At 54.0% G+C, this 20369-nt stretch overlaps 6 protein-coding genes across 6 annotated transcripts; 4 read left to right on the top strand and 2 right to left on the bottom strand.

Annotated features, from left to right (window-relative positions):
• Positions 1-3076: 3076 nt before the first annotated feature.
• On the top strand, positions 3077-7010 carry HER10_EVM0002050 (uncharacterized protein). Its single transcript, XM_035471777.1, has 5 exons — positions 3077-4781; positions 4847-4924; positions 4991-5473; positions 5529-6241; positions 6298-7010. Exons 1-5 carry the CDS (start codon positions 4735-4737, stop codon positions 6648-6650), a joined length of 1674 nt encoding a protein of 557 aa, XP_035328934.1. The 5' UTR covers positions 3077-4734; the 3' UTR covers positions 6651-7010.
• Positions 7011-7279: 269 nt separating this feature from the next.
• HER10_EVM0009484 (acetyltransferase) lies at positions 7280-8432 on the top strand (the record flags this gene model as incomplete). The annotated part of the gene is made up of 2 exons (XM_035478970.1): positions 7280-8006; positions 8218-8432. The coding sequence occupies exons 1-2, from the start codon at positions 7556-7558 to the stop codon at positions 8430-8432; spliced, it is 666 nt and encodes a 221-aa protein (XP_035329868.1). The 5' UTR covers positions 7280-7555.
• Positions 8433-9703: 1271 nt separating this feature from the next.
• On the top strand, positions 9704-11370 carry HER10_EVM0003588 (uncharacterized protein). Its single transcript, XM_035473260.1, has 2 exons — positions 9704-10227; positions 10445-11370. Exons 1-2 carry the CDS (start codon positions 9971-9973, stop codon positions 10857-10859), a joined length of 672 nt encoding a protein of 223 aa, XP_035329107.1. The 5' UTR covers positions 9704-9970; the 3' UTR covers positions 10860-11370.
• HER10_EVM0001943 (uncharacterized protein) lies at positions 11105-14871 on the bottom strand (the record flags this gene model as incomplete). The annotated part of the gene is made up of 3 exons (XM_035471675.1): positions 14488-14871; positions 12418-14431; positions 11105-12368 (listed from the first exon to the last, which is right to left on the bottom strand). The coding sequence occupies exons 1-3, from the start codon at positions 14606-14608 to the stop codon at positions 11105-11107; spliced, it is 3399 nt and encodes a 1132-aa protein (XP_035328926.1). The 5' UTR covers positions 14609-14871.
• Positions 14872-14948: 77 nt separating this feature from the next.
• On the top strand, positions 14949-15681 carry HER10_EVM0003958 (mitotic-spindle organizing protein 1). The gene is made up of 3 exons (XM_035473619.1): positions 14949-15325; positions 15397-15474; positions 15536-15681. Exons 1-3 carry the CDS (start codon positions 15245-15247, stop codon positions 15605-15607), a joined length of 231 nt encoding a protein of 76 aa, XP_035329155.1. The 5' UTR covers positions 14949-15244; the 3' UTR covers positions 15608-15681.
• Positions 15682-15703: 22 nt separating this feature from the next.
• On the bottom strand, positions 15704-18789 carry HER10_EVM0003976 (CHY zinc finger). Its single transcript, XM_035473636.1, has 2 exons — positions 16904-18789; positions 15704-16845 (listed from the first exon to the last, which is right to left on the bottom strand). The coding sequence occupies exons 1-2, from the start codon at positions 17891-17893 to the stop codon at positions 15991-15993; spliced, it is 1845 nt and encodes a 614-aa protein (XP_035329157.1). The 5' UTR covers positions 17894-18789; the 3' UTR covers positions 15704-15990.
• Between the last annotated feature and the right edge of the window lie 1580 nt (positions 18790-20369).

The following is a 20369-nucleotide window of genomic DNA, read 5'->3' as shown; positions in this document are numbered from 1 at the left end:
CGGACAATCTCACGATATGTCCCCACTTTGCTGCTCACCCCGGCTTCACGACCCACATGTGATATCTTGCTAAACATGCTTTCAACTTGCGGTGAGAAGATCATTTTGATCTCTTTGGGGGAATTTCCGTATGCTTCGTTGATCTTGTATACGGTAGGGTGTTGATAGGAAGTGGAAAGTGACGGGCGTTTGTTTACCCTAGACATGGCCTACACAGTACTTTAAGGTACGGAGTACACACACAGACTACAATGAATAGCACCGCATGGAGCATAATTCAATTGACATGGTGAATGCTGTTCAGTTATTTTCTGCATTGAATTTGATTATCTTGTCCGCAGACCGCAGCTCTCTGCTGCTATACTTATTGCACAACAAGTTGACTAATAAACGATATTCAACCGTCAACGGTCTTACGGGATGTCACTTCCCCCACGTCGCCCACATTACAAACTTACGCTCTCGGCGGGAATCGAACTGTCATTTCTCCAGTGTCTTAGTCAACGATTCAAGTTGCTTCCCCTCCTCCACGATGTTTAAGGGTCTTGGGGTCTTGACCGGGCGCGACTCGTGATCAACCCAGGCGCGGGGGAATCGACTGGGGTTGTTTAGGTACTCGTATAAGAAAAGGAATCATCCCCGCTCTTCCAATGCAGACTTTCAAGCACGAAGATGGATTAGTGGAAAACGAGGCCCGTTCGTCGTGTCGTGAGCAGCTTTGGTTCTCGAGACTTATGTGGACCACAGCGTTCACCAAGTGGAGGGCCTAAACCTGGAAGTTGTCCTTTTTCAGGGTCTTTCTCGAGACAGTGCCAATATCGTCTGTCGAGCGGTCGTGGGAAGAGACGTGCATTGTTGTCTGCTGTCGCGTGCGCACGTGTCTGCAACTTTTGACTCGTCGATCAGTCCATGCAACAATGTGTCAGGTGGTCACGAAAAGGTTGGATCATGTCCCACTGCAACTCCGAATCTGAATTCTTTTTTGGGGGAAAGAGATTTCTGAGATCCGAGGTTGGCGAGGGTCAGGCTGTCACGCCGTGCACATTGCGCAGAGGGTTTGTGGTTGCATTGTCTGGGGTAAAGGCGGTGGTGGCAGGATGAACCCTCTTGCATCTCGAATGGGTCCTGAAGAAATGACGTCGATGTTTTGATGGGCAACCAAGGGCAGGTGCGACAACAAAGCACCGTTGTGGAGCATCCTTTCCCTCTGACGGTTTTCGGCATCGTCGTCAAAAACGGGGCCGTGTACCCTCACGGAACCGTTGGATGGACGTTGCAAAACGCCTGTGCTGGACACGGCAGCGGGATAGCGCGCCCGGAAACGAAAAAAGACACGACAGTTCCACGAGGGTGTGCGAACCGCACCGGCGGATAGTTCGATCCGGGCCGGGACGATCTTCAACGGCTGAAAAGCCTCGAGGAAAGGAAAGTTCCGATTGATACATTGTAAGGTAGTCTGCACTCTGTGACTGTAGACGGGCCTCAATTCGACGAATGCAACGCCCATCATGGTTGTCTTCTATCGGCATACGGGATTGGTTGCAAAAGGTAAGATTTGGGGGCGGTCTCGTATGGTCCGAAAGCCCGACGACACGCCGATGATCCCTTCCCTCGGGACCAAGGGAATGGCCCACAAATCGAGTCAGCAAACGGTTTCACGTGCGTGGTCACTCCAACGAAGTAGATGATGGATTGGACTCACGTTGAGAATAACAAATAGAAGTGTAAGCGATACGTAAAGCGCCTGTGACTTGAGAGGGCCAAGAGCAGCGTGTCGAGCGTGTATTGTCATAGTATGGGATGGATAACGCGGCCGAGGATGGATTGTGTGAAGTTATGCGGCATCCAGTGCCTGCGAGGCGTGGGGCTGAACGGTGGAATTAGAAATGGAATCTGTGAGGGAAGCTTCGGGTCTGGAGTTGAGTGGTCCCTCAATCTCTCTCTGATCTCTGAGCCTCGCTCCGTTCCCATAGTTTTCAGACGCGTACGACGCAGCAGGTCCATCCATAGATCCATACCGAGTGGGTGAGTAACTTCCTCAGCCGCTGAGAAGTGAGAAGGAGGTAATCTGTGTAATCTGTCCATCTGGCAATCGCATTGGACAGCCCGTCCCGTCCGCAGAGAGTTCCCAGATTCCCTTCCCTTGGCTCCCGGAACCCATGCGCCAGAATCGGATAATCCTCATTTCAGGGGCGCAGGACTGAGGACGGAAATCTGTCCCTTGCTGCTCGTCCAGCCGCAAGAAAAGGAGGTCGTGTGCCCCGTCCTGTCTACGGTATCCTACGCGTTCCCCCAAAGGAGGCTCATAAACTCAACCACCATTCATTCAACCTCCAACCTATTCTCAAGCAACATTCGTAGCCCGGTATTCCGTACAGACACTTCATTCAGACCGACCACCTGACACTCCTTTTGTTCGATACAGGACACCACCTACGACTCGACTGACACTCGGCCGCATGACCGTTTGTTGACCCTCCCGCTTCATGCTTGCCATTTCCATCTGCTCTTTTCACTCTTCTATCCCTGGTTCTTGAGGTACTTTACCATACCTTATCTACTGTATCGCTCCTTGCCGTCCAAGCGGGTAGCCGCCTTAGCAGCAAACCGTTCCACGTTCTTCATCGACTTCGTCATCGGCACTGGTCAGCACATTTCCCAACCCCCTTCAATCATTTCATCGCTCTACCGATACGGAGTGCTGCTGTGTGCTGCGTGCTGTATCGACGGGGCTCTGTGCCAAGGCAAAGGGTCAGGTAGATCTGCGCTACTGGGCATACTGCCTCAAACCCGTTAGGTGCTATCTGTACCCTAGGAGAAGATCGGACAGCGGCGTGGACTTTCAAGAGTTCTCCCTCTACCTGTTGCATCCGTTTTCCCCATCGCGGCATCGTCTTTGCTGCACCGTTGCGTAGAAGCATCATTCAGGTGGATTCGCGCGCTACTACTGCGTACGGCCTATGCTCTTTTCGCCCCCTTGGCCAGCTGCACCCTGTACCGAAAGGATACGGGAAGCCTGAAGGAACAAGGTTGGCTTCCATTTGGCTGGTCATCTGCTTCTCATCGGTACCTACTCATCGCAGGAAGACACTTCCATCGAGCCAGGATTCCTGGACATCATTCTTGCCCTTCCATTGTACCTTGTCCCTTTGCTCAATTCGAAAAGTATTGAGAGACATTGACATTGGAATTGATCGAGAAGAAGAAGAGGAAAAAGCAGAGACTGGAATTTGATCTCTGGAATCCTACTTTCAGGATACCTCAATACCTTCCAGAGTACTTTCCCGTCATCAGCTATTCTTGCACCTGTCGGCGGCGATCCACAATTTGCTGCTCAGCGCACAAGCTACAGTACAGCCGAAGGAAAGTGGGACCCCCAGCAATCGGTTTCCTTGGTCTTTCCCAAGTTCACAGGCTTCCTGGAAAGACCGTGTGTCACTGTGCAGCAGGTTGCATCGACGGCATCCACTCTTGGAAAGCACCAACCAAGCCGGACTCGCGCCGCCTGTCTGCTGCTCCTGCCGCAAGCCTGAGTTGAGCTTTGTCTCTTGCAGTTTCTCAGTCGCTCCCTCCCGTCCCTTCCCGCCTCTTTCCCTCGCCCCGTATCTCTCTTGCCTTGCCCTGCCAGCCTGTCTGCCTGGCACTTGCCTTGGCCTGGCCCCTCCCCCTTCTCCTTCCCTTCCTTTCCAGCCCAATCCCATCCCGCGCCCGTCCTGTTCCAGGCCCCTCTGCCCCAGCAGTAACAGCAGCACCAATAGCAGGCCTCGATTTGCTCCCCAATCCCTTTTCCCAGGTTCCCCAAAATCCAACATTGGGACCAAGCACCTGCACCACCAAGAGCTACCTGCTCAGCGGTCCCACGGCCAGCCCGCCCGTCCGCATAGGTAGCTACCCCTTCCCAGTCCCACCAAAGTCTCTCACTGCAGTGCTGCACCAAGGAGTGGATTGGACTGTCATACAACGCTACCTTACCTCACCTTACAGAGTACCTACATGCCGATTCGGCCTACTCGCCGCAGCCAGTAACACGCACCAAGCACCAAGCACCGTCACTTTTTCGATCCGACTCGACTCGACTCGCTGCCCGCCAGTTGTCGTCTTTTAGACATTCTTTTCACTTCCACCCCCCCAACCTTTTCAATTCCTCTTAGAGCGGAAGGGTGCTGTCGCTAATCAGCCCCATAACCGCCCAAGATTCCCTCTTCAAACGGTAGACGTCTCCCGTCCAACATCCCATTGCGGACCCTGCAGTCCCGGCCACATCCAGACCAGCAAGAACAGGCGACGTCATTGCTAGCATCTGATCGGGACGACAACCACCACAGCGCCCGTGACCGTGATCACAACCACACCTCCTCTTCCACCTCCCACCGTCAACACCACAACTTCGACAACGACAAACACAATCACCACGGCCACCCGTCATCAGAGGACTCTCTCGGTTCCGAGTCCGATTCCTGGACCGACACTGGGGACATCGCCGACCTTATCGACGACGAAGACCCCCTTCGCACCCAGCTTCCCAGCGACGTTGATGACGAGCTGCTAGCCGGCGTTCACAAGAGACACCCCTCCCACAAGTCTTCCAAGAAGAAGCGTGTTCGCATCCAAGAGTCTCCCAGCCGCCGCGATAACTCACAAACCCGTCGTGGAGGTGTTAATAAGGAGGCAATCGAGGTTCCCGACATCGCCCAACCTCGTCCGACCCGCGCGCAGCGAGTCATCGGCGCCATCATGCCGGGCGGTTCCTCTATTCACGGCCTCACTGGCAAGGCCCTGATGTGCGTCCTGCCCTTCCGAAATTACCCTTATCGCGACATCGCTTGACTGACAATTCCTCCAACAGCTACTTCACGAGTATCTTCGTCTCCTTGGGAGTCTTTTTATTCGGCTATGATCAGGGTGTCATGTCAGGCATCATCACGTACGTCCAATGCTCTGCCCGCTGCTCACCTTTTTGATTATTATAGCTAACTGATGGGATCAATAGGGGTGTCTACTTCCGTAACTACTTCCACCAGCCTTCCTCGGCCGAGATTGGTACCATGGTTGCCATCCTGGAGGTTGGTGCCTTTATCTCATCTCTGGTCGTTGGCAAGGTTGGCGATATCATCGGCCGACGCAAGACCATTCTATATGGCTCCATGATTTTCTTTGTCGGTGGTGCCTTGCAGACATTTGCCACTGGTATGCCCATGATGATGTTGGGTAGAATCATTGCTGGTCTGGGCGTTGGTGCTCTGTCTACCATCGTCCCTGTCTACCAGTCTGAGATCTCCCCTCCCCACAACCGTGGAAAGCTGGCCTGCATTGAGTTCTCCGGCAACATCATCGGCTATACCACCTCGGTGTGGGTCGACTACTTCTGCGGATTCATCGAAAGTGACATGTCATGGCGTGTTCCCCTTCTGATGCAGTGCGTGATGGGGGCCCTTCTGGGCATTGGAAGCTTGGTCATTGTAGAGTCTCCAAGGTTGGTCTTCTGCGTGCCGTGAATGTTTGTGTGCCCGATCCTGACTTGTGACCAGATGGCTCCTTGACAACGATCACGACGAAGAAGGTATCGTTGTCATTGCCAACCTCTACGGCAAGGGTGACATCCACAACCAAAAGGCCCGAGACGAGTATCGCGAAATTAAGATGAACGTGCTTCTCCAGCGACAGGAGGGTGAGAGGACATACGCTGAGATGTTCCGCAAGTACAGCACCCGTGTCTTCATTGCCATGTCAGCTCAGGGTCTCGCTCAGCTCAACGGCATCAACGTTATCAGCTACTATGCTCCCTACGTCTTTGAACAGGCAGGCTGGGTTGGTCATGACGCCGTCCTCATGGCTGGCGTGAACGGCATCACCTACCTTCTCTCGACCATTCCCCCATGGTACCTGGTTGACAGATGGGGTCGCCGGCCAATCTTGCTGAGCGGTGCCATTGTCATGTGTGTTTCACTGTCAATGATATCGTACTGGCTCTACCTCGACATCACGTACACACCCACATTGGTCGTCATCTTTGTCATGATCTACAACGCAGCGTTTGGATACTCATGGGGCCCGATTCCTTGGCTCTACCCTCCGGAGATCTTACCCCTGAGCATTCGCTCCAAGGGTGCCAGTCTGTCAACCGCAACCAACTGGGCGTTCAACTGGCTTGTCGGAGAAATGACGCCCCTGCTACAGGAGTGGATCAAGTGGAGGTTGTACCTGGTGCACGCCTTCTTCTGTGCAGTCAGTTTCATTGTTGGTAAGTTGAACACTTCGTACACGGGCTGGACTTTGAATGCTAACACACCCACGTAGTATACTTCATCTACCCCGAGACCTGCGGTGTCCGCTTGGAGGAGATGGATTCGCTCTTTGGCGACGCCAGCACTGTCATTGGAACACCGTCTCTGCATGGTCGCGAAAACGACGCCCTCATGCCCGGATCGCCCATTGGGTCCGAATACCGGGGACGGCCCGGCAACTTTACTGCCAACAGCGCCATTCCAGGCCTGTCTCTCGACCCTCCCGACATTCCCGACGGCAAGGGCCAGGATGGTGAGGCCAGCAGCACCATTAGTGGATGGGTCTCCAGAGTTGTTGGTCGCACGCGAGACCAGAGCAGCAGCGGCAGCGGTAGATACGCTCCCCTGGGTAATCAGGATGATTGAGACGAGACCGGCGCACAAGAGAATCAATACGATTAGACGGTACTTTGCATATAGACGGCGGCAACTTTCTCCTCGGTGTCGCAGGCCTCCCGGACTGGATAGTAAAGAAACGGTTGAGCGCCTGGGTTGATTTTTCCTTTCGACGTTTGAGACAGAGGTGGGAAAAAACGAGGATGCCGTACCGGGTTTAAGAGAAGCGTTGCAGAACAAAGATGAGAGGGTCGCCGAACCTAGCGTCTGTGAGCACTTTTGCGTACTTTTTGAGTTGAACGGGAGCTATTTTCATTGGACTGCGTCTGTACATAAAAATTTTGTGCTTATTACCAGCGACTTCTGCATCATTGAAATCAATTATGCAAAAAGAGTGCGGATCAAATTCGTGGCTCGCTCGCGAGCTTGTGCTCAAATGTGCCAATGTTTTCCCACTCCTTTGGATATCCGTCAGATCTAGTGGTATGAGGATCTTTGCCTCTGTAAGTTGCGCCGTCTTCAGCAAAGGTCATCGCATGATAGTCAAAAAATTGGGAACTAGCTGAGGACGAATACGGGGGTCAAATACTGAGATTTGAGGCTGAAGTCCAGCCAATATTAATCACACATTAGATCAATCGTGTTACCCATCCGTCTGCCCCTGATCGACAGAGATGCAAACCCCGCATTTGTCCTACTTGCTTACCTATTCCCCTCGATTTACCTAGCGAACCAAAGAATGTTTTCCTCGTATCCGTTTGTCTCTCTCATCTCACCTACTACAGAGGCCTGGAGAAAGTGTCGAACTTATTACATGTGACCAACGCTCGTCAACACAACGAACAGCAATCTTTCGACAAGAGAGACAGCAGAAAGTTATAGACGAGAGGAGGGAAAAGGAAAAAGAAAGAAAGGAGAAGAAAGCACAACACAACATGACCGCAAAGAAGGAAAATACCCTCAGACTAGAGGAGGCGACATTAGACGACGTCCCCGCGCTGACGGAGACGTGGTTCGCGGCGTTTGCCGGCGACGAGGTGATATCCCGCCTCTGGCCCGATACCCCCGGCGTGAGGGCGTGGTGGGGCGAGGCGAATGGCGGGGATATGGCGGCGAAGCCGTTTCAGCGGTTCGTCAAGGTCGTTGATGTGAGCGGCGTTGCTACCGTGACCGGGACGGAGGCGGCGGAGGGAACGGACGAGGGAGGGGAAAAAGGAGGCAGACCGAGGATCGCGGCGTGGGCCAAGTGGGATACGAGTGTGCCGGCCGAGAGGGGCCGGCGGTATTCTCCTTGGGCGGGGGATATGCCTTCCGAGGTGTGTGATTTGTTTTTTGCTAGGGAGGAGGCGGAGAGGGGGCGAGTTATGGGTGATGAGAGGCATTATTGTGAGTTATTCTCGTCCGTTCTTGTTTGTTTTCTTCCTTTCTCTCTTTCTCTCTTTCTCTCTTTCTCTCTTTCTCTCTTTCCCCATTTTTTGACTTACACCTCGTGGGCGTCCTGTGATTTTTGAGATACTGCCCTACATATGCAGGTACTCTCGATGAGAGTATCGTGTTGACTGATGGTTACTGACGAATGCCTGGGAGGGATATTTAGATCTCGACACGCTTGTAACGCATCCGGACTACCAGCGGCGGGGCGCGGCGTCCATGTTGCTCGCGTGGGGGTGTGCGCTTGCGGATGAGCATGGGGTCGCGGCGTATGTTGATGCTAGTAAGGCGGGCAAGGGGCTGTATGAGAGGTTTGGTTTTGTGGATGAGAGTTTGGAGGGGGATGGGGACGTTGCGTCTATGGTGAGGCGGAGGCGATGATGGTCTTGAAGGTGGAATCTTGAATTCTTAGGATGTTGTTGTAGACAGGGTAAGTTTTACTGCCTCCTAGCGAGACTTTGGAATCTCACGCCGCATAGATTTGGGTATCGTTGTGCAGTACCGGTCAAGGTACCACTCTATTTGTCATTCGTAAAGTTGAAAGACGGCAGAAGCTGGCGTGTACACGCCGTCCACATCACCACTACAGCTGTGAAAGGGCGCTGATTGGCAGGGCCCAAACACCAACTCATGCATCACTCACGATACGTACAAACACCGAGAGAACTTACAGAATGTGTGATTCACTCAACCGGATTCCGACGATGCCTCAAGACAGTGTCACCCGGGATGCCTCAGGTAGAGCTTCCGCAATCACCGCCCAGGACCCTTATGAGGAGTAAATCATGCTCAGTCCTCAACAACAAGTCCTGGGCCGTATGGTCGAGGGGCGAAGGCCGTGAAGTGCTGACTGGGATGGTGATGCTCCTATCCCTTTCAGGACTCCTGCATTCAACCCTCGGTCGGTCCATCTTTTTTTCTTTTTCTTTAATTTTTAAAAATGCCTGTGTTGAGACCGACATCTCTGAGAACTGGTTGTTGACCTATGTCGATGCCGCCACCGGCTCTAAGGTCCAGGGGTTGCAGGAGCGAGCGCAGACTCGCAGGCAGAGCTATACCCGCTGATTTACCAAGACGTGAACATCGAGAGTCTCCTCAGAAACATATGAGAACGTATAAATTATGATATCTGTAGGGTTTAATTAAGTAGTCGCTATATGGAGATCTAGCCATATACAATGTGTTTGGGACCGGCCAATAGCTAATTTGGTCCAGATATACTGGTGTGAACAGAACCGGGAAACGATGAAAGAATGGCAAGATGACTTGAACTACAAAAGGTTATCAGATAATTGAAAGGTATGGAGCTCCTTCTGGTCCACGTAAGATGTGAATTCATGGTAGTCGTAGGTGAGCCCGACCCAGTTTTCACCCGCCTGATAAGACGAGGAAACAGCACGAACGGCCGGGTATTCCATTCCACACATTCAAAGCGTTTAATCATCAACATAAAGAAATAATTCCTATGAACTGAAACCACCTATCTTGGTAAAAACTTTCTTCACCAACGGCGCCGCAACGGACCTCGACGTCCAGCGGAGGTGGGCTTAGAGCCAATCACGGACCCGGCGCCGGAACCTTCTAGCTCGAAGTGGGGCCGTTTGTTCACTGCACTCCATCATCCGCAGCATCATTAAGCAAACGTAGAACGACTCATCTTCATCACTTCTTCATTTCGCATCCTTGATACCCAAACGGTCTTTGCGCAACGAGAGATCACCACAGAGGGAAGGTCTTACCTAGCTACCACGCATTATAATATCCATCACCCAAACTACCCACCGGAAAGGAGGAACCCCTCACCAGTGCCAAACGACCCCTCCAAAACACCCCCACCATCGTCACCACCAGTCTCATCAGCAAACCACTAAAACACTTAAGAGACACAAACGAGAACAAGATAGTAAAGACCGCACACAATGTCCCACTGCCACGACGAACACCACGACCACAGCCACGGCGGCCACGGTCACGACGAGCACGACCACTCGGACGACATCACGCCCGCGCTGCAGCACTCGCTCTACGGTCACATCAACTTTGACGAGGTGACGGCCCTCAACGAGGCGGCCATCGGCAGCGCGCGGGCCGTCGTCAAGAAGACGTGGGCCGAGAGGCTGGACGCCGAGCCCGAGGTCGTGAGCGACTGTGATGAGCAGTTGCTGGTTAACGTTCCGTGAGTGAAAGGCTGTTTTATTCATGTATTCGACTCCCATCTGGTCTTGTCTCATCGAATGTGTTTGGGTCTATCATGAACATGAGAGAATGTGATATGTCATGCTTTACATTTCATATCTCACTCTTTCCATCCATATTATTCGTTACGTATACATACACACACATGAAACCCATCACCAACACCTCATCCGCCAAACACAACTAACAAACCCAAGCTTCACCGGCCAAGTAAAACTCCACGCCCTCCTCCTCCGCACCTCCGACTCCCCCTCCGCCCCGCGCACCCTCAAACTCTTCATCAACCGCGACGACCTCGATTTCGCCTCCGCCGAAGACGCCCACCCCGCGCAGGAATTCGAGCTCTCGCGCACGGGGCAGGTCCAGGAGATCCCCGTCAAGCGGAGCCTCTTCGGGCGCGTCCAGCGCCTGACGCTCTTCTTCGAGGACAACTTTGGCGACGGCGACGAGGACGAGACGAGGGTGTCGTATCTGGGGTTCAAGGGCGAGTGGATGCAGCTGGGGCGGGCGCCGGCGAATATCCTGTACGAGGCGGCGGCGAATCCTAGCGATCACAAGGTCAAGGGCACGGGGGTGAACGATGTTGGGAGCGGGATTGGGGGGCGGCAGTAAGCTGTTTCCCTCTTGGGGCAGGACCACGGGTTGCGAGATGAAGCCAAAAAGTGAGAGGGCTCAAACGGGGTTTATTGATAGTAATTTGCATCGAGCTGAGGAACAGCTCATCATCTCAAAAAAAAAAAAAAGGGGGGTATTATGGTATATCTCCGACACGACCGTAGCATGTATGAAAGACACAGGCGAAAATCTCCAATACAGTGATCCAAGGTGGATCATTTGTTCCCATATCACAGGTCCCCTTAGAAACCAGATTTTCTCTTCTTCTTCTTCCCCGGCGACCGCATCCCGTGCCTCCCAGCCATGGGCTGCGACATGACGAGCGGCATCTGCGACGAGAAGATAGCCTGCGAAGACGGCACGGGCGGAAGCTGGCTCGAGCCGATAATGGGCGGTGCCAGCTTGGGAAGAGGCTGCGTTGCCGGCGGCAGCGCAGGCGCAAACTCCAACCCGGTGTTCGTCGCCGTCTGCATCTTCGTCTTCGTCGCGGGCCCGGGCCCAGGCCCGAATGACTCGAAGACGTCGTCCATCTCGCTCGTTCCCCACCCGTGCTGCGACGACGCGCCGAGGAACTGCGACTTGCGCTTGCGGCGGCGCGATTCGGCGCGGTGACGGCGCTCGTTGAGGACGTCCATGTGCTTTGTGGAGGAGGCGAGGACGGAGGAGACGTAGCCTTCTGTGCTGACGCCGCGGGCTGTGGGCCAGTAGGCGAGGACTTTGTGTTGGCGGGCGGGGGGTTCTGCGGTGTTGATATCTTCGGCGAGCATACTCAGGCGCTGGAGAGCCGTGGTTGCGATTGTGGTGGGTGCGGGTGTTGTTGGTGTTGGTGGTGCGGCGTCGGGGAAGCTCGAGGAGGGGGCAGCGTCGGAGGACTGGGAGAATAGGGGCCCCGAGGAGGGAAAGGGGAATGATGAGGGGGGAACGTTGTCAAACGGCTGGGAGCGGGCGCCTTTGGAAGGGGAGAAGGATAGGCGGTGGCCGAGGGCTTGGACGCGTTTGGTTGGCGATAGAGAGATTCTCTGGCTGAGGGGCTGGCTTAGTTTGGTAGGGGAGAGCGAGAGTCGCTGGCTGGACGATAGTTGGCTTCGCTTGGCAGGCGACGATGAGAAGCGCTGACTCGACCGCTGGCTCGGCTGCCGGACTGGTAGTGGTGGAGGTTCGGGAACCCAGGTAGGGGACTCGTCTTCTCTGGTCGGGAGGTTCGCGTCGAGTACGGCCACACCGAAGAGGGATCTGGCGATGGCTTCGGCCGTCTCTGCTAGCACGACATTCCGTGATTGCTGTGCTCTAGGCGGGAGGCCCACTGGACTCCACGTCTCCTCGAGCTGGTCGCGGATGTCTGCGAGGGGTGACAAAGTTTCCAAGCCGTGCAAAAATTGCGTTGTGAGAGGTTGTGCAATGACACGATCGGTCTGCGCGTTCATCATCTCCTGGAAGCGAGAGTCCCATGCTGCTACCGCCTCGTGGGATACAGGAGGTGCCTCAAAGGTATTTTCGTATTCGTGCCTGACACTGATGAGTGCATGGAAGACGTGATGGGAAGATCCAAACTTACAAGGTGTGCAACGGGATGTACCCGCCCTCGGTCTCGAGACAGTTGACGGCTGCTTCCCGTATGGCCTCGAATACAGACAGAGGCCCCTCAATGGTAGCTTGCTCCGATGCCATGATGACCGACTCGATCGAAACATTGACGCGAGATATGAGCTGGTCCAGGTTCAGACCCCTGGGCCACCGCTGCTTAAGCTGTGCTTCCTCTCCTGCCTGCCCACTCTCCATGAGCTCCTGGTACCGATTGGCGCGGCGCTGCACCAGCTCATCCATATCACCCAGGCCATCGGGAACGACAAAAGTGCCTTCAAAATGCTGCAGGAACTGTCGTCGCCTCTTGTTATGCGCCTGTCTGCGCCCGTCTCTCGACCACTCGCGACTGCTATCGGGAGCCACCACATCGAGATCAGGGCCGGCCGAGATCGCAAAGAGGCTCTGGTTCAAGCTGAGGTCCCTGCCAAGAACGAATAACTGCTGAAATCGTATGTCATGATTGAGGTACTCCAAGCCTGGGCCCTTTGCCACTGTAGGAGAGGGGTTTCTCAGAAAAGCCGGCACTGGACAAAGAGTCTGAAGCTTCGTCGTATCGCCCGTGAGCTTCATAATATGGTGCTCAAACTGTGGCAATCCCGTGTCTTCAGGCGCGTAGAACCAGTATACATCTACCTCTGGTGATCTGTCAGAGTAAATAAAAACTGTGCATTTCTCGTTTCCTGCCTCAGAACCGCCGTGATGCACGGTGAGCCTGAGAGCGTCGGCATCTGAGCTCCTGAGGTGTGCAAAGGATTGCAGAATGGAGAGTCCGCCTGTCTTGTTGGCTGTCGTCCCTGAAGACGACGTCTCGATCCAAAAGAAACCCGAGCTCGTGAGGATGAAGATCTGACTCCTGTTCAACGGGTTTGGTTTCACGTCGAGAATGTAGTCTGGCTCGTCCGTTTTGAGTATGACCAAGCTCTTTCGAAATGTCGAATCTTTGATATCAACAACCTCGAATTTTGCGCGATTCCAGATGACGAGCTTCTTGGACCTCGACGTCAGGGCAGCTAGGTCGTTTCCTGCGTCGACATCCTGCCCTTCGGGCACATCCCAAAGATCAACACCCGGGCCGGCCGCGCCAATCCACATCACGCCATGCGGCTCTGCGCGGAAAGCCGGCGAGTCCTCGTCGGGGAGCTGCTCCGTAACACCCAAGTGAATGTGGCCACAATAGCGGAGCTTTGGACGCAAGCCGCTGGATCCCACCATGTCTCTCCCCTTGACATCCCAGACACTGTAGTAACCGCACTCGTCTATAATGGCCAGCTGAGGCGGCTTTTTCTGCGAGCCATAGCTGAAAGACACATCAGAATGCGCAAACCCTCCAGTCTGCTCCGAGGAGATGGTGAGGACGGGTCTCGGATTGATTCGAGATGGGCGCTCGATAGCCTGGTCAATCCCCGACGGGCGTTCCGAAACAGGAATCTTGTGGTAATCCGGCTGAAGGATGGTAGTCGAAGTCCGTTTCTGCACCAACAGCCACCTCGTGGGCTCGAACCGTACCAAGCTCAGCGCAGGCTTGATCTGCAGAATCGGGGCTCCATCGCTCGACCACAAGACAGATTCTTCCTTGTCGTGGTGGTCGATGCTCAACATGCGAAGCGTTGGGCTCTCGTTCTCGCCCCATTGCCAGTTTGTCTCCTCAATCTTGGACAGACGGAGGAGCTCACCCGATTCGCCGGCAGCCGTGGCCAGTACGGGGACGGGCACGACCCGCGTGTGGTTGGTGACATCTGCCATCTGACTGATTGTCATAAGTGGCTGAGTCGTCGGCGCGGCATCAGGGCGCATGAGCTGAGCGAGTCCTTCGTACAGAAAGCTGGCAGCCTCGGAGCTGCCCGCGAAAGCCTCTGGGTGAGCGTTGAAGAGCCATCGTCTTTGCACTCGCTGGGAATCCCAAAGTGTTGTAGAAGGCGCCAGCTCCGTAGAGCGAGAGGCAGGGTAAAGGGTCTCAGGAGCCTGTATGATCCGAAGGGCTTGGGCTATTCTAAGGTCAGCAAATGTGAGAAGCTATATCCGGCCCGATGCACCCGCTCACCTTGACCTGGCACCCGGCTCAAATGCAGTTGAGGTGGTCCATCTTCAATTCCTTCATGAGGAATAATAGTGATTTTTGGGGGGCCATATAAACGGCTGGTCTCTTCCCGTGGGTCAGCCATTAGACCCGTTCGTTTCCCGTAAGTCTAAGTAGTGTATTCGTGGGAAACTGGGCATATCGTGAGAGAGCGGTGGGGTGTGCTTCATCATGCGAAGAGAGATGGAAAAGCCTGGCGGGCTATGAACGATTCGTGGTCATGCGTGGAGAGGTGCCTAGATAGTAGTATGGAAACAACAACAATGAGGTACGCAGCCGTCAGAAAACATGAGCTGACTGTTGCAGCAAATTCGAGGTCATGACGATAAAGCAAAGAGTGAGACAACCTAGCGACGGAAGAATAAGACTGAGCGGACTAAGAAGGTGAAAAAGTTCGGTCAGTCGCGGCTTCACACAAAAAAAGATGGGCCCCATTTCCGGTAGTTGCCCACTTTAGCCCAGTCAACCCCTGCCATTAGTTCGCCCGGCGCGTCGGGGCCACTCTTCAGACGCGTTTTCCTAATGGGCAACTTCGGCCCCTGCCGACTCTCTACCTTACTCTGTACGGAGTCCAACTAAGACACCCACCTCAAGCACCTCAGAGGCTGTCGTTACTCACTGAAGTTGATTGGCCCCGCTCCCGTTAAACAAAGCGACGTCCATTCAATGACCTTCATCTCACTCATACAACCTCGCAATCAGCAATAAGAATTATACGAAAATGCCCGCCGACGACCGAAGCGGGAAGCAAGCCGCGGCCCAGCAGGCTGTTGACATCTTGCATGAGATCTCTACCATCCTCGTCAGTTGCGACGCCCGCCTGCCACCACCCTCTCAAAATCGCACTCCATGCTAACATGACCATGTGAAAAGAACTGCCACCTGGACCGCCGCACGCTGTCGATCTGCATTTCCATGATCGAGAATGGCGTTAACCCAGAGGCCCTTGCCGTAAGGATAATACACCTGACCCATCGAACCCGAAGTAGATGTGACACTAACTTCTTGACAGACCGTCGTGAAGGAGCTCAGAAAGGAATCCCAGGAGGTCGACGCCCAAATTGCATCGCGGAGGCGTCAATAAGCGTGTTGTATTGAGATGGGAGAGTCTGCTATGAAAGTTACGACAATGGGCAAGGAGGAGGATGATTCATGGACAGGAGGCGTTTCAGGCATTTTGCATAGCTTATCATTTTCAAGTTTTGTCTATTATGGAAACGTAAATAAGGCCCAGTTTCCGAGGGCTATAAGAAACAACCCAGCAGTGCCATCCGAGGCTGACAAACTCTGCTATCCTAAGAACGCCGACTAACCCTTACCCAACCAGCTAGTAATATGCCCACGATGACCTTGACGACCCATATGTCCAAACCATGCAATCATCGCAAAAACCCAGTACGCCAATCTTATATCCGTCTCTTGCAGATGCGCCTCATCGTTTAAATCATGATTGCATCGTAGCCGAGGTTACCGATGTCCGATGAGCATGATCTCGTTCTCATAGTCATCATCATCGTCATCATCCTCTCCCTCCGAGTCTTCTTCGTCCATGTCTGTCGACATGGTATCGCTGTCCGAGTCACCATGGCCTCGTCCCCATAAATTGAGAATGTCATTCTCTGATTCGTCTTCTTCTTCCTCAATGGCAGCATTTGGTGCGTTTGATGGTGGCATACCAGGTGTGACTGCTGGCGAGGCTGACCTGGCAAAGCGATCCAACATTAGATGACGTGCCTCGGGACCAGCATGAGACGAATGTCGTCGCCTGCCGACCTGCGGTATGTCCATTCCTGCCGGAGCAGCCGCTGCTTGTGTCGTTACGGGGGTAGGAAGCGCAGGAGATAAAAGAGCCGGCGTGACTGCTGCCGGCGTGACGGGCACGTGATTGGCGTGTGTCGCGTGCGTCTCTTCTCTTCCGCCGCTGATCTGAATTTCTACCGTGTTGTAAGAAGTGCAAATCGCGCACTTGAGACCGAGCCAGTGGTAAGGGACGGAACTCTTCCCGCTACAGTCGTTACACAAGATTGTGGCGCGGGTGTCCCTGAATTCAGGGGGCATTGGCTGGGCAAGTATAGCCAGCTCTAATTGGCGGAATTGGCTCTGCATGTTGAGCAAACTCTTGTTGCAGATGGGACATTTGTATGATCTCAGCATGTGCTCGTCGTAGCACTTCTGGTGAATGCTGTGACCACACCCCATAAACACGACTGGCTTGGGAGATGTAAACATGTACTCTCCGCAAATAGGACAGTCACAGTCCGTTGAGCGCTCGATACATTTGTGTGACTGTTGAATAGATATCGAGATGCATGCGCAACATTTCTAAAGCACATGTTAGCGGACGTCAAAGAAACGCTCTAGCTTCAGATTATTCAATTACCTTGCAATGGAAGAAGTCTTTCCCGATGCCTCTTCCTCGTCGGCAAATACCGCAGTCGTTACAATGGTAAATGGGATTGGATGGATGGTCATCCCACAATTTGCACATGTTGCAGTAGTAACGGGCTGCAGTCTCCCCGCAGTTCACGCAAACGTCTGATGCTTTCTGAGGCGTGGCGCAGAGCATGCAGAGCATGTTCTTGGTTTCCTTCCTGACAAGAGTGTGATCCTCGACTGCGTCATGGCAAAAACGACAAGTATACCACTTGGCGCAAGTCGAGCACTGCAGCTTGACATTGCGGCGGTAATGTTGGCAGCCAAGAATCACAGCACCCTCGGGCTCTTCTCTTGTAGCAAGCTTTGCAGCCGCGTACGTCGGCCGAACATCATCGGCGGTAAGAATAAACTTTTCTGGCGAGGACGGCTCTCCTATCGCATGTTGCCAGAACTTTAACGACTCGAGAGGTGCAATCGGGACTGACTGTTCCCATGCTTCCCCTGCTGCTATCACGCTGGCTGCCGGCGCATTACCTTGGCGGGGAGTGTCTCGAGATTTGCGGTAACCCTCCATCAGAGCCTCATGCATAAGTCGGGCCTTGTCGTCTGCTGCGATATCTTGTGACTGGATGTCGAGTAGACGCTTTCGCATCGCACCCATGCCATCGTCGGCGGGCAGAGATTCCCGTGTTGTAGGTGGCATCGCGGCCATCGTGTATGATGGGGGGCTCTGAACTAGGGGAGCCGGAGACTGAGGTTGCTCGTCGTCGACGGTCGGCGGTAGTGTCGCAATGTCGAGTGATCGTGCCGGAGTGGGTTCGGGTGGCGCAACAATCGCATGCCGAGTTGCGGGACTATTCACGTCGCTCGGGACGGCGACAGGGTCGGACGAAGAGTCTCGTTCGGAGACAAAGGTTGATCTCGAGATCTCTGAAAAGCGTCGAGCTTGTCGGAGGACCGGGTTGATGAGGAAGTCGGACACCAGAGACGACATTGAGAGGTAGGAGGTATCGGCGGAGATGTGAGTCGGGGGACCGAGCCGGATTTGTAGAAGGTGACGCGCAGCAGGGGAGGTCTGCTACATCCAGGGCGACAAGATCGAGGGGAGGGGAGGCGAGGATTGGATGGTCGGGGCACCGCGGGAAGGATATTTGAAGTAGCGGTGGTAATGGTGGTCGGAGTGGTGGTGGTGGTGGTGGTTGTAGTAGTGTGGTGGTGGTCGGTGGTGCTAGATGTGGTACGGGACCGGACGATTGGATGCAGGAGCGATGACATAAGACGGGCGAGACCCCTAATGCAATCCGCTCTTTCTCGTCGGCGGCGTCGGCGGAGACGGTTCAGATCCAGAATGGTGGACGCAGTGGGGGTTTTCTTTTGGAAAGAGAAACCTGAGGCTTGCTCTGAGTCCAAATCAGGTGTCAGAGAGTATCTGGGACATGTACATTTGCACCGCAATGGGGCGATTGTTAGCAACGATTGTCTGTGCCGACAATGTGTTATGGATCAGACCGGGACCAGCCAAGGAGGGGGGTAACCGTACGGAGTGAACGAGAGAGTAGGGACGAAAAAAGACATGTGATGCAGCTGTCTGGCGTTTCCGCATGCGGGCTTCAGCATGCTGCAGAGTGAGAGAGAGGCTTGACTCGGCGGGGCATATGGGCCGCGCCCAGGCGATGGTGAGTTAGATTGGTGACTGGTCCAGTGTCTGAGGTGAACCGTGAGAGAGAGGTGGGCAGAAGCAGTGACCCCCTTTTCTTTTTTCCCCTTCTCTGAAGAAACACCGCGATGGCGGACTCCCGGCGACAAATCAGGTCTTCCCGGCCTTTACTTCTTTGGGTGAGAAGTATGTAGGCAAGCAGGTAACTGATGCCAGTAAAGGCTTTGCGCTCCGTCATACAAGACAGAAGAAGGTAACTGATGCCAGTAAAGGCTTTGCGCTCCGTCATACAAGACAGAAGAAGTAACAAGCACTTTCTCATTCGGTTTTGGCAGCCGGTGAGAGTACTCCTTCGTCCCGTGCAACTATGCTCTCCGGAGGCTGTTCTACCTCGCTGGAGAACCACCGCATCTGCGGGCAATCTGCACGGCGCAGGCCTCCACCACCGTCGACTCCCCGAATCGCCGAGATCGAGTCCACACGGCGGCCGATGGTCTCTACCTTAAGGTACGTCTATCCGTAGGCCGATGGGATTGAATGGAAGATGCGCACTGGCATTTCCGGTTAGCTCCGAACGCGGGGGCTTATTGCGCGGCCCGGAAGGGTTAGCGCAGTCAGAAACCACGACTGAGCCACAGCTGTCATGAAGACAAGACATTGTGCGGTTTGCATCTTTCGTAGTTGTGGCCTGTGTGTTTGTCCATGGAAAGAAAAAAAGTGGATGAAATGTGTCGTGTCGTCTGGTCTTTGCTATGGCGCTAGCATAGTAGTTGTGGAAGAAACTGAACGCCTCATAAGGTGGCTGCAGGTGCGTCCAAGCTGTATTGCTCCCGATGCTTTGGATGCTAGGCTGAAGATGAGGATGCTGCTCTGTATCCGTATGTAAGGTAAGGTATATATAAGGTATGATCGTGAGTGGTACCTTGCAAGGGAGTTGGGAATAGGTATGATATATTCGTAGTCTTGAATGTCACGATGCCAGAACCGAATATAGCGACACGTACGTAGTAAGGTGAGTGCAAGGAGTGGGATTCCAGGTTCCATCGACATTGACATTGATCGTCGAGAGCGAGAGCCGCGTGGGGATCCCATCCGTAGGACCTCAGGGGTAGGCAGCTAGCTGTAAGGTAAGGTAGCCTGTGGGGGCAGGGGGTAACGGAGGGGCTATTTGGGGTCCTTCCCGGGCCATTCAGACCATTCCATCGAGAGGACCTGCGCGGCCTGCCCAAGGTATGCGGCGTAAGAAATCCGCTTTGAGGCCACTTAAGGCCGCTTGAGGGCAGCTGAGCCAATAGATCACGGCCATTGAACCCAGCTTGCTAGGGACGAGATTCGCGTAAAGTGTGGTCGGAGTGGAAAGGGAGGGATACCGTGTCTGTTGGTGCATAGGTACGAGATTCGCGTAAAGTGTGGTCGGAGTGGAAAGGGAGGGATACCGTGTCTGTTGGTGCATAGGTGGCATTTATTTCGTGTTGCCGCAAGGGGGTTCCAAAGGGTCGAAGGGTGCTCTCTCCTACCCAGGATCCCAGCTCCCAGCTCCTCCCGATTTAGTTCAGACCTCACCAAAAAATTCCCACCTGGCCAAAGGGCACCTCCATATTAATTGCATGATTCCCTGGTAATTCTAGGTAATTTTTCTCAGCTTTCCCTTTCTCTCTCCTTCCTCCCCCCCCAGCTGACTGACCTCACCTTCTTTTTCATGAGCTGGTTTGGTTTGCGGAACACTTGTGCCTCAAGAGAAACCCGCTGATTCTCTTTTTGCGCGGCCTCTCTTCACCTTCTTCAATTCTCCCACTTTTTCTTGCTCCCGGGC

The sequence above is a fragment of the Colletotrichum scovillei genome, assembly GCF_011075155.1.
Source record: "Colletotrichum scovillei strain TJNH1 chromosome Unknown Contig00009, whole genome shotgun sequence".
In the NCBI taxonomy this organism is placed as follows: Eukaryota; Fungi; Ascomycota; class Sordariomycetes; order Glomerellales; family Glomerellaceae; genus Colletotrichum; species Colletotrichum scovillei.
The sequence above is the reverse complement of the archived record's forward strand: the minus strand, read 5'-3'. Positions and strand labels throughout refer to the sequence as shown.

Bases quoted from the DNA above. Each gene is read 5' to 3' on its own strand.
- HER10_EVM0002050 (XM_035471777.1), top strand. From the start codon at position 4,735: ATGCCGGGCGGTTCCTCTATTCACGGCCTCACTGGCAAGGCCCTGAT. The intron at 5,474-5,528 runs GTTGGTCTTCTG...ACTTGTGACCAG, and splicing joins GTCATTGTAGAGTCTCCAAG to ATGGCTCCTTGACAACGATC. The intron at 6,242-6,297 runs GTAAGTTGAACA...ACACCCACGTAG, and splicing joins TGCAGTCAGTTTCATTGTTG to TATACTTCATCTACCCCGAG.
- HER10_EVM0003588 (XM_035473260.1), top strand. From the start codon at position 9,971: ATGTCCCACTGCCACGACGAACACCACGACCACAGCCACGGCGGCCAC. The intron at 10,228-10,444 runs GTGAGTGAAAGG...AACAAACCCAAG, and splicing joins CAGTTGCTGGTTAACGTTCC to CTTCACCGGCCAAGTAAAAC.
- HER10_EVM0003958 (XM_035473619.1), top strand. From the start codon at position 15,245: ATGCCCGCCGACGACCGAAGCGGGAAGCAAGCCGCGGCCCAGCAGGCT. The intron at 15,326-15,396 runs GTCAGTTGCGAC...CCATGTGAAAAG, and splicing joins ATGAGATCTCTACCATCCTC to AACTGCCACCTGGACCGCCG. The intron at 15,475-15,535 runs GTAAGGATAATA...ACTTCTTGACAG, and splicing joins TTAACCCAGAGGCCCTTGCC to ACCGTCGTGAAGGAGCTCAG.
- HER10_EVM0003976 (XM_035473636.1), bottom strand. From the start codon at position 17,893: ATGTCGTCTCTGGTGTCCGACTTCCTCATCAACCCGGTCCTCCGACAA. The intron at 16,846-16,903 runs GTAATTGAATAA...CATGTGCTTTAG, and splicing joins AAGACTTCTTCCATTGCAAG to AAATGTTGCGCATGCATCTC.